The sequence below is a fragment of the Mesoplodon mirus genome (assembly GCF_964341445.2).
Source record: "Mesoplodon mirus genome assembly, chromosome: 18".
In the NCBI taxonomy this organism is placed as follows: Eukaryota; Metazoa; Chordata; class Mammalia; order Artiodactyla; family Ziphiidae; genus Mesoplodon; species Mesoplodon mirus.
The window spans coordinates 13,260,044-13,275,123 of record NC_138994.1 but is presented as its reverse complement, the minus strand read 5'-3'; the positions used below and the strand labels follow the sequence as shown (position 1 = coordinate 13,275,123).

At 61.3% G+C, this 15,080-nt stretch overlaps 1 protein-coding gene across 2 annotated transcripts; it reads left to right on the top strand.

Annotated features, from left to right (window-relative positions):
* Positions 1-123: 123 nt before the first annotated feature.
* Positions 124-13,774, top strand: HGS (hepatocyte growth factor-regulated tyrosine kinase substrate). 2 transcript variants are annotated; one of them, XM_082603092.1, is made up of 22 exons: positions 124-238; positions 1,705-1,789; positions 2,113-2,188; positions 2,561-2,653; positions 4,517-4,640; positions 5,746-5,798; positions 6,216-6,284; positions 6,959-7,083; positions 8,130-8,208; positions 8,275-8,373; positions 8,462-8,557; positions 9,220-9,258; positions 9,336-9,476; positions 9,577-9,636; positions 10,148-10,358; positions 10,699-10,871; positions 10,946-11,086; positions 11,169-11,346; positions 12,065-12,198; positions 12,284-12,403; positions 12,574-12,663; positions 13,078-13,774. In XM_082603092.1, the coding sequence occupies exons 1-22, from the start codon at positions 202-204 to the stop codon at positions 13,186-13,188; spliced, it is 2,334 nt and encodes a 777-aa protein (XP_082459218.1). In that variant the 5' UTR covers positions 124-201; the 3' UTR covers positions 13,189-13,774. The 2 variants fall into 2 exon arrangements, with proteins under 2 accessions (XP_082459218.1, XP_082459219.1); XM_082603093.1 differs by lacking the exon at positions 9,577-9,636.
* Positions 13,775-15,080: the final 1,306 nt, after the last annotated feature.

Here is a 15,080-nt window from a genome sequence, read left to right as displayed (position 1 = left end):
TTACCGTCTCAGTGGGCGCGGTCCAATCTGGGCGCGGTCCAGTGTCTGGGGCGAGCGGAAAGGCCCGCCTCCCCGCGGCTCGCGAGCAGGCCAGCTACGTGCGCGTGCACGCACCCGAGGCGGCAGGCGGAAGCGGAAGTCGGGCGCGCGCCGGCTCGCTGTGGGGAGAGCTGCGGCGTCAGGTCGGGTTCCTGGTTCGCCATGGGGCGCGGCAGCGGCACCTTCGAGCGTCTCCTAGGTAACGCGGCCCCCGCCCCCGGAGCGAAAGCCCCTGGGCCCCAGCGCTCCGGGGCGACCGCCGCGCCACCCGGGCCCTGGGCGGGCGCGCAGGCAACGCAGGGCCGGCAGTCCGGGGCGCGGCCCCGGCGCCGGGCGAGTAAATGAGGGTCCGCGCAGGAGACGGGCCAGGAGCCTTGGGGAAACGACCACCAGCGTCTGGCCGAGCAGGCCTCACGTCCTGAGTCACGAAAACGGGTGACTCAGTGAAATAGTAAAATCTCAGTAGACTCTCCCCACCAAAACCTAGGTTGCGGGGGATTTGGGAGTTCTGATCCATACATGGGCCCCAGAGGGTGGAGCCAGCAATGTCCTCTGTAGGTCCTGCCAAGCTCTTTGGAGCGCTGTTTCCCCAGGGACCCAGACCTGCGCCCTGTGTCCCCACTGGGCTCCCGGAAGCGCCCAGGGCTAGGAAGGCGTTTCCTCTGTTTTCTAGGGTGGATAGCTGATCCTTCTGAGCCTCCTGGAGGTCACAGATTTTAGGAAGGAAAATCGATTTTTATGGGCGAACCCCCACCCCTCCATGAAACCGTGTTTGGGATCGGTGCTCTGGGTACTGGAATGGTCAGCCCGAGCCTGCCCTCCGTGTTCCTTGAATATGGTTTCAGAGGGACCTCAGATGAGGCGCCTTCCTTGCTCATTGAACATACAGGCCGAGGAAGTCAGCTTATGAGGTTGTTCAGCCCTTCAGTGGTCAGTCCAGAAGTTACTCCCGGATCTATGTTTACCATTTGTACAACTCCAGGGAAGATGGTACTGGCTGGGCTGGAGAGCAACCCCTGAGCAGCACATCTGTCTGTCTGAGGCTACAGCGACATAGACTAGAGGTGGTAGTTGGAGAATCCTTGGCGGGTCGATCCTGTCTGCGCCCCACAAAACACTTGAAACAGAGGACTGGGGTCTCTGCTGCGTGTCTCTCCAGCCATGCCTCAGCTGAGAGCTAATCAAATAGGTTAAGCTTCTGAAAAACCAGGAACTCTGAGGGATGAGGCAGCGGAGTTCTCTTTGTTGAGAAGCAGCTGAGCGTAGTGTTGGATTCTGGCTCTGCCCCAGCAAGCTGTGTGACTTCAGGCAGTGACCTCACCTCTCTGTTTCGGTTTCTCTGTCTGCAGAGAAGGTGGAAATACCACCTAATTCTTAAGGTTGTGTGAGAGTTGAGTGAGTTCACATAAAGTGTCTGGAACAGCACTTGGCATGTAAAAAGCTCACAACAGCGTTCTCCATTGTTATTTTCCAAGCTGTTTGTCTTTTAGGAAAGACGGTGCTTTCATGGTTATTGTCAGGTATCAGGAGCATTTTCAGTAGTTTTCTGTTTGGTCCAAATTTCTAAAATGGGAAGGGGGCAGTCCCTCCTGCCTGTTGCTGAGCTGGGGGGCCACCTGGGGAATCACAGAGCAGGATGAGCCCCTGTAATGGTGCGTTTCTTAGACAAAGCGACCAGCCAGCTTCTTCTGGAGACCGACTGGGAGTCCATCCTCCAGATCTGTGACCTGATCCGCCAGGGGGACACGCAGTAAGTGCTCCCTCAAAAGCAATGGGGTGGCCGCCCCGTGGACTAGGGTTGCTTGGTGTCCGCTCATCTTCCAAGATCCTGCCCGGATGGAAGCCAACCATGTTAGGCCCTGGTGGAGGACTGTGTGGTCTGTGTGCTGGGGTTTTTGAGATCTTGGGATGATTAAAGGACTTTCTCTGTACAGCTTGGGAGGGCACAGTTACCTGGACATTTGCCTGGGGGGTGTCTCAGGGACCAGGTGGTGGGTGGGCTTTTCTCAGTCTTAGAGGCTGTTTTCTTTCTCTTTTTCTCTTTCTGCTTTTATCAATGCCTTTTCCTGTCAGAGCAAAATATGCAGTGAGCTCCATCAAGAAGAAAGTCAATGACAAGAATCCCCACGTGGCCTTGTATGCCCTAGAGGTAATCAGACCCTGTACTCCAGGTGGCACTGGTGGGGATAGCAGGGATGGGCGTACCGCCAGAAGTGGAGGCACTGGGGCCGTGGGGCGGGGCTGGGAGCAATGCCTCAGCTGTTCCACCTGAGGCTGACACGTGTGGGCCCTGAGGTTGACTCCAGTGTCTATCCCTGGTGATAAAACACGGAGTTAGAAGAAGCAGGTGTAGTCCTGGCTGCTTCCTGCCTCAGAGGCTGTAACGCGGGCTTTCTTGTCCGGCTGGGTGGCCTGAGGGCCCTGTGCAGGCGCGCCTTCTTGTGGGGAGGTGGGCCCATCCATGACGGGGAGTTCCTGCCCTGACCAGAGACTCAGGTCTACCCCTCCTTGGGGTCTGCAGGTCATGGAGTCCGTGGTGAAGAACTGTGGCCAGACGGTTCATGACGAGGTGGCGAACAAGCAGACCATGGAGGAGCTGAAGGAGCTGCTGAAGGTGGGCGCTCTGCGGGGAGCAGGGAGGCCCAGACTGGGGTGTGCCACCCCACGGGCTTCTTGGGGCTTTGCTGCTGGGAACAGTGCCAGGTGCTGGAGGGCTGGAAGGCGAGTGTTCGTGGTCCCTGCCTGGTGAGGTCAGGCCTTCCCAGAAGTCAGCGGGGCTGCGTCTGGGGGTGTGGAGGAGACTCCACTCCTCCTGCAAAGTTGGGAAGGCTTCCTGGGGGGCAGGAGCTGAGTCTTGAAGGGCAGGGGTTGCTCCCTGAGCAGTGGAGAAGGTGTGCCATGGGCAGAGGATGTAAGTGGAGGCCTGGGGTCCCCAAAGAGCTTGGGTAGAATTTTGAGCAGGGAGGCACATGAGTGCTTGTGGAGGGAGAGTTGGGGAACAGCAACAGCAGAGCAGGGACGCCAGGGCAGTGGGTTTTACGCGCCCCCCGCCCCTCTGTGGGTGAGGGGCATCCCACGGAGCTGAGGGTGCGGGTGCCCTGGGTGGCAACCAGGGAGTGAAGCCCCAGCACCAGCTCCGCCGCCACTGTGGCCTGGGCCCTTTGGGCGCCTGTGGGCCTCACAGCCAGGAGCCCGCCTGGGGCTGAGCTGACGGCGGGGCTTCTCCAAAGCCCTGACTGGTGACTTGGCCAGCCCCTGCTCTGGCCTGGGTGACAGCGGAGGAGTTAGAACCCACCCTCCTTGTCCTGGCACGATCGTGTCCTGTTCACACTGCACATGGTCTGAGTCCCCTCACAGGGGCAGGGCTACCTGGAAAGGGGTCCACTGACTGGACCCCGATTACAGGGAAGAGCGGGAACCCTGGCACGTGAGCTGTGCTTGGTGTCTTGAAGCAGCTTTCTTTTAAATTTTTATTTATTTATTTATTTATTTATTTATGGCTGCGTTGGGTCTTCGTTGCTGCACGCGGGCTTTCTCTAGTTGTGGCAAACGGCGGGCTACTCTGTTGCGGCGCGCAGGCTTCTCATTGTGGTGGCTTCTCTTGTTGCGGAGCACAGGCTCTAGGCGCACAGGCTTCAGTAGTTGTGGCACTCAGACTCAGCAATTGTGGCTTGTGGGCTCTAGAGCGCAGGCTCAGTAGCTGTGGCGCATGGGCTTATTTGCTCCACAGCATGTGGGATCTTCCCGGACCAGGGCTCGAACCCGTGTCCCCTGCACTGGCAGGCAGATTCCTAACCACTGCACCACCAGAGAAGTCTCGAAGCAGCTTTCTTGACCCACCATCCTGAGCATTGTGTGTGGATAGGATCCTGAGAGAGCTCTAGAAATGTGATTGTCTGTGCTTCTTTAGCTTGTTGGTGGTGGTGGCTGTGTATGTGGGGAACTTTCTGGAGCCACTCCCCCGCCTGCCCGCACTGCCTATGACTGGAAGGAGGGGGCCAGCCGACCTTGCATCTGCTTCCTCAGCCCAGGCCTGGTTGGCTCTGCCTGTTAGAGGCTGGCCTTAGCCGGCACCAGAGTGGGTTACAGGCTGAGGAGCTCGCTAGGCGGTCAGGGTCCTGTAGGGCACAGCGATGGGGTGGGGAGAGACAGGTAGTTATGGGGCAGTAGGGGTTTGAGAGCCTCCACCTGAGGGATGCGCAGCTTCACCTAGGCGGTTAAAGATAAGTCCAGTTCCTGAGTGGGCAGACAGGTGCAATGGATTTGTCCTTGGGGACAGGGCTTCCTAAAGTAGGCCTGGGTCTGGGGAGTGGGTCACTACATGGCCCTGGTGCCCCGCTTGGGGGACCCACCCCACCTCTGCCAGCCCCAACTGCTCGGAGTGTTGGGGTCTTGCCAGCTGCTTTTTCATGCTGAGATGTCTCTTTGGCACCTGCCTCTCCCAAAGTTCTTATCTTCTTTCCTCCCTTCTCCACAGAGGCAGGTGGAAGTAAACGTCCGAAACAAGATCCTGTACCTGATTCAGGCCTGGGCACATGCATTCCGGAACGAGCCCAAATACAAGGTCGTTCAGGACACATACCAGATCATGAAGGTGGAAGGTGAGTCAGGGTAGTGGGGAGCAGGAGGGTCCAGCGCCAGGCCTGGGACATGCCACCAGGAGTTGAGGGGCTGCCCTGTACAAGGTGGGCCCAAGGGTGGCTGTGCCTGCCCCGTGCGCGGTGGGGGTAGCACTGTGCTCTGGGCACAGCGGAAACTCCTAGAGAGTTGTAAGTGGGGGTGTGGCAGCCGAGGTGTGCTTCTTAAGGCCCACTGTGCGTTCCTCCCGGCTGTTGCGGTGCCAGTGGAGAGGTGGTGGGCTTTGGCAAGGAGGGCGGTGGATTCAGGCCTTGTTTGAGGATTTGCTGGTGCTCTTGCCAGGCATGGAATGAGAGGGGTGGGCTGGGGCCTCTCCCAACTGTGCTGCGGGGGAGGAGGGCAGGTCCTCTGGCCCTGAAGATGAGGCATGGAGTGGGAGCAGGGGTGGTGCCTGCTGGCCGCGGGGTGGGCAGGACCGTGCAGACACTGCGTGATGAGGTCGGTGAGCTGGCCTCAGGCTCTCAATCCCTGGATGTTATACACGAGAGAGAACGTGCAAAGCTTTATGGGAGGGAATTCCCTGCCGATTCAGTGGTTCAGATTCCAGGCTTTCACTGCTGGGGGCCTGGGTGGACCCCTGGTTGGGGAACTAAGATCCCCATAAGCCACACGGCATGGCCAAAAGCAAAAAGCTTTTATGGGATTCCCAAGGGGTCCATGTCTCAAAAAACAGCTTAGGAACTCCAACTTTAAGAGCTTCGGGAAGCACACTTGGCTGGGGTGCAGGACCAGGAGCCAGATGGACTGGGGAATGTCGGTGAGGCCTTGATGAGGTGGGAGCAGCGCCTGGCTCTGTGTGTGGTCCCCGGGACAGAGCGGCCTATGGGGATCCACCCCAGCTGGGGGGCGGGCCGGCTGAGCTGTGCCCCAAGACGCCCTTGCGCAGTGTGGGGTCACCATGCCTGCTGCCAGGGGGCTCTGGGGCTCTTCTGTCTGTCTGGGGAGGCAGATGCCAAGAGCTAGGATGCGGCTCTGGAGGCCTCAGGGCAGGTGGGTTCGGGCAGGTGAGGCTATGGGCCTCGCCCACTAGGGCAGCACTTGGTGGTAACAGTGGTCTCCTTTCTCCAGGACACGTCTTCCCAGAGTTCAAGGAGAGCGATGCCATGTTTGCAGCGGAGAGAGTGAGTTCACGGGGTGCTGGAGGTCTAGGCGTTAGGCTGCTTTGAGAAGGCAGAAGGGAAGCCCTGGGATCTGGGCTGTTGGCAGCAGGTGAGCTGCTGATCTGTCTCAAAAACGAGAAAGCTTGACTCATTTCAGTAGAATATGCAGCTGTGTCTGCAGGTTGAGACAGGAACCCAGTTCAAGGTGCCTTAGGGCTGTGGTTCCCACAGCCGTGAAGACAAATACTTATATGTCCCCAGAGCTGTGGGAAGTCTTGCTGTAAGGTCTTTAGAAAGAAAGGAAGGCTGTTTTGGAGGGAGATCCTTCCTCGAGTCACGTCTGCAGTGAGTTGGCTCCAGTCCCCTGCACACACCTGTGGGAAGCAGGGATCGGCAGGGAGGGCAGGGACTATGTGACCCGACTCTGCCTGTCCCCAGGCCCCCGACTGGGTGGATGCTGAGGAGTGCCACCGGTGCCGGGTGCAGTTCGGGGTCATGACCCGCAAGGTGAGTGCACCCGCCTTGGGGAGGGACCTGGCTCCACGCCTGGCCGGGGCAGACCCCAGGCCACCTGCTGTCATCACAAGGCCACTGCACCCATGCACGGGCCTTTCTCTCTTGGCTGGGACCTGGCGGTGTAGGGAGTGTGGTCACCTAGGGTTGGTGTCTGATGGTCAGTGCTGTCAGGTGAAGTTCGGGCAAGGCTGCACCCCTCTGGGAACGGGAGTATACCCCACGCCCGGGGCTGGGGGTTTGGGTCTGCGTTGCCTCGGCCAATAGCCCCTTGGCCGAGTCTCCTCAGCTGACTTGGCCTGTGCAGCTTGGACCCTCCCTCTTCCCACCGAAGCCCAGGCTGGCTGTGGCAAAGGGTGGGGCCTGGGACATCTGAGCAGACTCACCAGACTCACCGTCCAGCAGAACTCGTTTATCAGGACAACTCATGCATGTTTTTTGTGAATTTTTCTTCTTAATTTGACTTCTTTCCCTCAAAGTGGAGGCTACAGTTGAGAGCTTGCAAGTGCACCCTGTTCCCCCAGGGCCTTTGTGGCCTCCTGGGCTTGCCTTCTGCCCACCCTGGCCTGGGAGACCCGGTCTGGCGCGTCCTGCAGTGGGCAGTGCTGGGCGGGGGGTGGGCGTGAGGGGTGGCTGGCCAGGCTGCCCTGACCTGTCCTGTGTCGCAGCACCACTGCCGGGCATGTGGCCAGATCTTCTGCGGCAAATGCTCCTCCAAGTATTCCACCATCCCCAAGTTTGGCATCGAGAAGGAGGTGCGTGTGTGCGAGCCCTGCTATGAGCAGCTCAACAAGTAAGTCCCCTCGGACACTGAGCGGAGCCAGCTTCTACCTTGGTAATCAGGGGGCAGGGGGCGCGGGCGGGGGGAGTGGCAGACTTGGACAGAGCCCGGCAGGGCCCCCGGCCCTGAGACCTGCTAGCTAATTGCTCAGGTTTGTTTTTGTAACGTCTTAGTTTGGGAGTGACACTTAGAGAAGAGATGCAGGAATGGTCGGGAGACCACACACACACACCCTGCCCCTCCCACAGCCTGGGTCCCTCGGCCCCATCGACTCCATCACACCTGCCCTCCCTGCATCTGCCTGCGTGTCCGCACGCAGGCACGTTGTGTCCTGAACCAGTTGAGAGTGAGCTGCAGGCACCCTGTCCTCCTCGCCTCAACCTCCTACGTGCACTTCCCGGGAGGAACTTTCCCCGTGTGACCGCTGCTGGCTGTCAAGTTGGGGCATTTAGCATCAGCGTGGTCCTGACACCTACTCCCCAGCCCCTGTCCAGGGTTCCCGTGTCCCAGTAACGTCCTGTGGTGGTTTTGTCCTGGCAGGACCCAGTCACCACATCAGCTCCCTAACCCAGCATGTTTCATCTGCTTCATTTTTTGTGACGAGGACGTCGCTGAGGGGCCTAGGCTGTTGTGGCACGTCTCTGGGTTTGGGTCCAAGGTTTCCTCGTGATTAGAGACAGGTTCTGTGCGGCTGGCCTGGGAGCCTGTGCTGTCCATCTGTCCCAGCATCAGTGACGGAATCTGATCCCTTGGTGAAGTGGTGTCTGCAGGCTGCTCCACCAGGAGGTCCTTTTCTGTGGAAAGCCACAGCCAGGCGGGTGTTTGAGCCCCATTTGCAGGAGGGGGAACTGTAGCTTAGGCTGGTGACTTGCCCAGGGCTCCACAGCCCAGAGGTGAAAGCTGGTTTGAGGGTCCAGCTTTTCTCTGGAACGTGGTCTGTGGAACCCCCGTCTTCCTTCTGTGGGGACGTTGGAGGGAAGCCCCAGGCTGTGTCCTGAGAACTTGTGGGGGGCCAGGGGTACAGTGCCCGATGACGTATAGCGTCCTGTCTCCTCCAGGAAAGCAGAGGGAAAGGCCGCCTCGACGACGGAGCTGCCCCCGGAGTACCTGACCAGCCCCCTGTCACAGCAGTCCCAGGTACTGCCCGGGCCTGTGGGGGCGCCTCAGCCCTGGGCCCGGCTCACCCTGTCTTGCCATCCTCAGCTGCCCCCCAAGAGGGATGAGACGGCCCTGCAAGAGGAGGAGGAGCTGCAGCTGGCCCTGGCCCTGTCGCAGTCTGAGGCCGAGGAGAAGGAGAGGATGGTGAGCCGGGGGTGGCCTCGCTGAGTCTGGGGGTGAGAGGGGAGTCCAGGGGCACCCTCACGACACCCTCCTCCTGGTTCTCCTGCAGAGACAGAAGTCGGCCTATGCCGCGTACCCCAAGGCGGAGCCCACACCTGTGGCCTCGTCAGCGCCCCCTGCCAGCAGCCTGTACTCTTCGCCCGTGGTGAGCCCGCCCTCTGGCTCAGCCCCACTGGCTTGGACCCCCTTCCCATGGTGGGGTGGGGAGGCGGGGGGGTAGTGCCCCAACCCAGAGGCACGTGTCTCATGGGCAGGGGCAGGGTGCGGCCTGGCGCCCACGGGTCTCAGCTCCCTGGTCGGGACCCCTGTGGGATAGAGGGCACTGTAAAGGCTGGCGGTCTCACTATCGAGACCCTGGTCTCTTCCACGCCCCCCAGAGCAGGAGGAGGTGAGAACCCCTGGGGTCAAAGGTGCTCTGCGTTTTTCTGCCCTTCAGTGGGGCCGTCACAGGTCTGCTTTTTGGGGATGGACCCAGCCTCTCTTGGGCCTCAGTTCTCTTTGTAAAAAGGGGGTGGGTGGCAGGTGGGAGAAGAGGTTTAGAAAGTCACTTGCGAACTCTGCAGGGCTCTGTGGGTGGGGCTGAGAGCAGCCCTGCCACCTGCCCACCTGTCCCTGTGGTTCGTGGGAGGGCTGTTGGGGCACCACGCTGCGCCCTGTCTACAGTTTTGGAGCCCCTTGGGGCTCGGACAGGCTTTGGCCAGCCTGTAGGGTCCACTGTCATGGCTGCGTCATCCAGGCCTCCTGAGCGATGGCCAGGGTTGCTGCTGCTCCAGCCTATGACGCCTCTCACCCCCCACGTCTCCCCAGAACTCGTCGGCGCCTCTGGCTGAAGACATCGACCCCGAGGTGAGGACACCCTGTGTGTGGCACTTTCCCCTTGCTGCCTCCTGGCTCTTGGGAGTGACCCCCTCTTGCCTGTGCAGCTCGCCCGGTACCTCAACCGGAACTACTGGGAGAAGAAGCAGGAGGAGGCTCGGAAGAGCCCCACGCCGTCCGCACCGGTGCCTCTGACGGAGCCCACTGCCCAGCCCGGGGAGGCACACGCAGTCCCTGCCAGTGTGGAGGTAAGGGGGCTGCTCTCGGGCTCCTGGCCATGGTCCCTTGGGAGGGGGCTGCCAGGATAGGTCAGGGGCGGAGTCCCAGTCACTCTCTGGTGTCTTCCAGACTTCCCTCCCGGAGACAGACCCTCAGCCTGTAAATCCGGCCGGAGGTCCCTTTAGTGAGGTAAGCCATGGCTCCCTCCTCAGGCTGGGGGCATACCTGGCCTCCCAGAGCGCAGTGCGCTAGGCCCCGCGCAGGCATCTGTCAGAATGGCCGAGCTGTGCCCGCAGCAACCTCCTGGAGGCAGGCCATTGCAGCTCATGGCTCTCCATTGAACCTCGCTGGGCTGGCTGTGGGCCAGAGCTCGGCTACTCGCGGCCTACCCTGAATAGATTGGAATATCCTGGGGGCTCTGCACTTTGGTGCCCAGTGGAATAAGAGGCTGTGGGGCCAGGACGCCTTGTCTCAGCCACACTGCGCCTCTGGGCAAAACCCAAGCCTCCCTGGGCCTTAGTTTCCTCACGTGTGAACCGGGTGCTGAGGGTGCCCCTTGCAGACCCACCGGGAGGACCAAGTCAGATGTGCAGCAGGCTCGGAGCTCAGCGGCCGGCATAGCCAGATGGTGGGTCCCTGCCCCTGCTCGGGGACCTGGGGGCAAAGGAGGCACTCAGCCAGACACCCTGTGCCCCGGCAGCAATACCAGAACGGGGAGTCGGAGGAGAGCCACACACAGTTCCTGAAAGCCCTGCAGAATGCCGTCACCACCTTTGTCAACCGCATGAAGAGCAACCACGTGCGGGGCCGCAGCATCACCAACGACTCGGCCGTGCTGTCCCTTTTCCAGTCCATCAACGGCATGCACCCCCAGCTGCTCGAGCTGCTCAACCAGCTGGATGAGCGCAGGCGTAGGTGCCGCACACACCCTCCCGGGCGTCCCTCTGGGGCCACGGGGGCTCCCGTCAGCGGCCGGCCACATCCCCTCGGGGCAGTGGGTGCCCTCCGCCAGGCACCATCAGGCCTGGGGTCGTGTGGGCAGGGCTGCCCTGAGGGACCTTGGGTTCTACAAGAGATAGTCCCAGTGGCAGGAAACGTCCCACTGAGCGCCAGTCAGCTGGAGGAAGTATGTGCGTGCGTGTGTGCGTGCGCGCCCACCCACCCTGGAGCCCTTATGCCAGCTGCGCCCTGTTGACAAGCGCTCAGCTGGGGAGCCATTGCCAAGGCCCCCGCTCTGCCCCCTCCCCACAGTGTACTACGAGGGGCTGCAAGACAAGCTGGCGCAGATCCGTGACGCCCGGGGGGCACTCAGTGCCCTTCGGGAGGAGCACCGGGAGAAGCTGCGCCGCGCAGCCGAGGAGGCCGAGCGCCAGCGCCAGATCCAGCTGGCCCAGAAGCTGGAGATCATGCGGCAGAAGAAGCAGGTGCAGCAGCGGCAGCCCAGCCCTGGGGGTGTGGGGGGCAAAGCCGGCCCTGACGGCTGCCTTATGGCCCACAGGAGTACCTGGAGGTGCAGCGGCAGCTGGCCATCCAGCGCCTGCAGGAGCAGGAGAAGGAGCGGCAGATGCGCCTGGAGCAGCAGAAGCAGACCATCCAGATGCGGGCCCAGATGCCAGCCTTCTCCCTGCCCTATGCCCAGGCACGTGCCTGCCACACGTCCCACTGCCTCCAGGCACCCTGGTGACCGAGAACTGCCCTGAAAGCTGTCTCTCTATCCCCAGCTCCAGGCCATGCCCGCAGCGGGGGGCGTGCTGTACCAGCCCTCTGGCCCAGCAAGCTTTGCGGGGACCTTCAGCCCGGCGGGCTCAGTGGAGGGCTCTCCCATGCACACCATGTACATGAGCCAGCCAGCCCCAGCCACCAGCGGCCCCTACCCCAGCATGCCTGGGGCCACAGCAGGTAATGGGGGGGCGGCGGGCGGGCGGAGGGCCAACAGCCCAGATGAGCCCCGGACCACTACCCCTTTCTTCTTTTATTATTTCAGTGTGATTTCAGAGTTACAAAACAGTTGGCAGAATGGTACAAAGAATTTTTCAGATTCCCAGACATTTCCTTGTCAGCACCTGCCCTCTCTCCACACACACTTTTTCTTCTGACCCGATTTAGGGTGCACGGCTGGAGTGACGCCCTTCACCCCTAGAGGCCTCGGTGCATTTGCTAAACCAGGATGCTCCCCACGGCCTGGGTACAGATGCCAGACCAAGGGCTCTGAGGCCGTGTTGTGACCGTGTCCATAGCCGGCTCAGCTCCCACACTGTCCCAGTACCCCGTTTGTGCCAACAGGAAACCCGTCACGTGTTTAGCTATCCTGCTTCTCTCACCACCTTTAATCTAGAATGTTCCTTGGTCTGCCCTGGCATCCTGTGACACTGGCTTCCCAAAGAGCACTGGCCCGTTGTCTTGCAGACAATCCCTCAGTTTGGGTGTGACTGGTCTTCGGAGAGTGTGATATTCTGGGGGTCCTTTCCTATCTTTGTTGATTTCACTTACTTTCGTTTTGTGAGAATGTGAAACACAAACTTGGTTCCAAGAGTCATAAGGAGAAGGAAAAGTCAGAGGAGGGCCCCCGCCGTCCTCCCCACGTCGGGGTGGTGAGCTCTTTCCTCTTTTCCTCCAGATCCCAGCATGGTGAGCGCTTACATGTACCCAGCAGGGGCCGCTGGCACGCAGGCAGCCCCTCAGGGCCCCACCGGGCCCACCACCAGCCCAGCCTACTCATCCTACCAGCCCACTCCCACGCAAGGCTATCAGGTAGGCGGGGAGGCTGCCCCCTCCCCCACAAGGCCACTGGGGCACCTGGGCTCAGCCTTCTCCCATTGCCGCCTCCCCTCCACAGAACGTGGCTTCCCAGGCCCCGCAGAGCCTCCCGGCCATCTCCCAGCCTCCGCAGTCCAGCACCATGGGCTACATGGGGAGCCAGTCAGTGTCCATGGGCTACCAGCCTTACGGCATGCAGGTGAGAGGCTGTGGGGGCATCGGATAGGGGGGTGGGGTGGGGGCAGTGCTGGGCAGGCTCCACCCTCTGCTCACCGCCCCAGGTCCCCTCCACTGCTCTCTCTTCACTGGTTGGCGTTTATCTGGTCACAGAGCTCCTTCCTCAGTGTGGGGTGGTTTTATCCTCCACAGAATCTCATGCCCACCCTCCCCGGCCAAGACGCACCTCTGCCACCCCCGCAGCAGCCCTACATCTCGGGGCAGCAGCCCGTGTACCCGCAGGTGAGCCTCTCCCGGGGCCAACACCGTGGGTCATGACGGGACAGGTTTTGCTCTGGACCCACCTCGGCAGCAGGGCTGCCCTGGGAAGTGCAGCCAGTGCAGGGCAGGACGGCTGCTCTGCGGGCAGGACCAGGACAGACACTTAGCAACACCTACAGGTGGCAAACCATGCATTTACTTAGAAGCCCAAGGTCACGTCATCTCAGGTCCACAGACATGAATCGGGAACACCTGGCATCTGGGCTCTGCTGGGGACAGGAAGAGGGCAGGGAGTCGGGAGGGTGGGCTCGAGGGGCCTGAGTACCAGGGTGAGGCTGGGATGTGGCGTGTTCTGGAGAGGAGCCCTAATAGGGTGGGGAGGCTGGGGCCTGGGGAGGGAGGACAGACTGATGGGCCATGTGTCCCTCCCCACAGATGGCGCCCTCTAGCGGCCCTCCCCAGCAGCAGCCCCCAGTGGCCCAGCAGCCGCAGCCACAGGGGCCGCCGCCACAGGGCAGCGAAGCCCAGCTCATCTCGTTTGACTGACCCCGGCTGGGAGCTCCCCGTCCAGAGTAACACTACAGTTCTCCAAAAGCACCGCCTCCGTCTCTAACTAGCGTCGTCCTTCTGCCTTGCTCTCTCCCCTCTGTGTGTAGTGGCCCTGCTCTGCGCAGGCGGGGTGGCCCTTCACCCTGGCCCTTCTGTCTTTGTCCTTGCCTGCTGGCTCCTCGTCCCCCCAGGCCCCATCCTTGTCCCTGTCTTCTTGAGTTGGTGTCTGACTTCTCTCCCCAGGGCTGGGCCTCGGCGGGGAGGGTGGAAGGGAAAGACTTTCTCTGAGAGGAAGCCCCCAGCCCAGCATGTCGGGTCCCGAGAGGGCCAGGTGGAGTGGGGTCTCTGCCCCACACAGCTCATGCCCTCCCGTTCCCACCCAGGAGACCTTAGGGCCTGTGGCCCGTGACTAGCGTGAGTGCTCCCCAGGGTCCTCCCCTGCATGCTGTCAGCAGGGGTGCTTCTGGCCCTCACAGGAAGGGTGGGGCCTGTCTCCAGCTTCTCTGCTTCTGAGCCGTCATCTCATCCAGTGCCCTGAGTAGACAGAATGGAACAGTGATAATAAAATGTCTTTCAACAAGTATTTGGGTGTCTGCAGAGAGAAGGTGCTGGTCCAGCTGTGGACAGGGGTTCATAAGGTGCCTCCCCACAGGCCAGCTGCCCCTCGCCCCAGGCCCAGCTCCACAGGAGTCTCAACTGGTGGACGCTGCTCAGCCTTGAGATCTGCTGTCTTCCTCCCTGAGACTGAGCACTGCGGAGCTGTCCTCTCTCCACCCAGCCCTGTGCTGCCAGTTAAGAGTCGTAGCCTAGAAGAAAACATTTAAGACAACGCAGACTCACAGCCTCTTGCATTCAGGATTCAGAACACTTCACAGACTTTGGGCAAACCTCTTGGGTGACCCCCATGTTAGCTTGTCTGCAAAGGAATGGACTAGTTTAATAGGCACAGAGCTCAGGTCAAAGGAACGGCCAGAATCACAGAGGTGCTGGGCAGAGGGCAGCCCTGCCTCCTCGCTCTGACCTAAAGTCAGGGCTGTTCTGCCTGGGCTCTTGGGAAATCATCTGTGGCGTCTGGGACAGCAGCGAGGGGGAATGCTCTCTGTTGCGTCTAAAGAGGAAAGGCCCCAGGTCCTGAAGGGCTGGGGATACCCCATATGCCAGATGTTTAGGAGCTGGACTAAGGCAGGGATGCAGAGGATTCTGGCAGGTGGAGACAGAGCCCAGGCTTACAAATTCTCTTCTCCCAGGACCCCGTCTGACCCCTTCCGGGCTCAATCACAACCCGTAGCAGACGCTGTAAGCCGAGTCCCGAGCTCCCTGCGGGTCTGGTCCAGGCGGAGGGCGGCGGCCTCGCTCCCAGGGCGGCCAGGACAGAAGGACAAAACGTGCTCCCGTGCTGGCCGGAAAGGCAGCCGTTTAGGTACAGGAGGAGAAGGTGGCCCAGAGGGCAGGGGCGCTCCTGCCGCCAGGTGACCACAGGCCACGGACGGCCTGACCCCCGGGGCGAAGCTACCCAGGAAGGGAACTGGGGACTCTCAAGCCCGCCCTGCGGTAGCGCAAACTTCACGAGCCCGGGCTCGGGTGCAGGCATCACTGCGCCGTCCAACAGGGCCAGATCCCGGCCGGTCGTCCCTATTGGGACTGCCAGGGGGTCCAGCCCGCCTCCCCGACTCGGGCGGAACCCACGCCGTGGCTCAGTCGCCTCTGGGCTTCATTCGCCCCGCGGGGCGGAGAGCCCGGGCCAGCCGCTGTCCGGCCGCCGCCAAAGAGGGTCTGCGCCTGTCCCGTCCATCGCCTTCGGGGTAATCTGGGAGCGAGAGGAGGCAAGTCGAGGGGGGAGCGTCCTCCTCCAGCTCGTTTGTTCGGCGGCCCTGCCGGCTAGAGCGTCC

Excerpts from the sequence above, each read along its gene's own strand:
- HGS (XM_082603092.1), top strand. The coding sequence starts at position 202 with ATGGGGCGCGGCAGCGGCACCTTCGAGCGTCTCCTAG. Across the intron at positions 7,084-8,129 it reads TGCTATGAGCAGCTCAACAA|GAAAGCAGAGGGAAAGGCCG; the intron begins GTAAGTCCCCTC and ends TGTCTCCTCCAG. Across the intron at positions 8,558-9,219 it reads GCCTGTACTCTTCGCCCGTG|AACTCGTCGGCGCCTCTGGC; the intron begins GTGAGCCCGCCC and ends ACGTCTCCCCAG.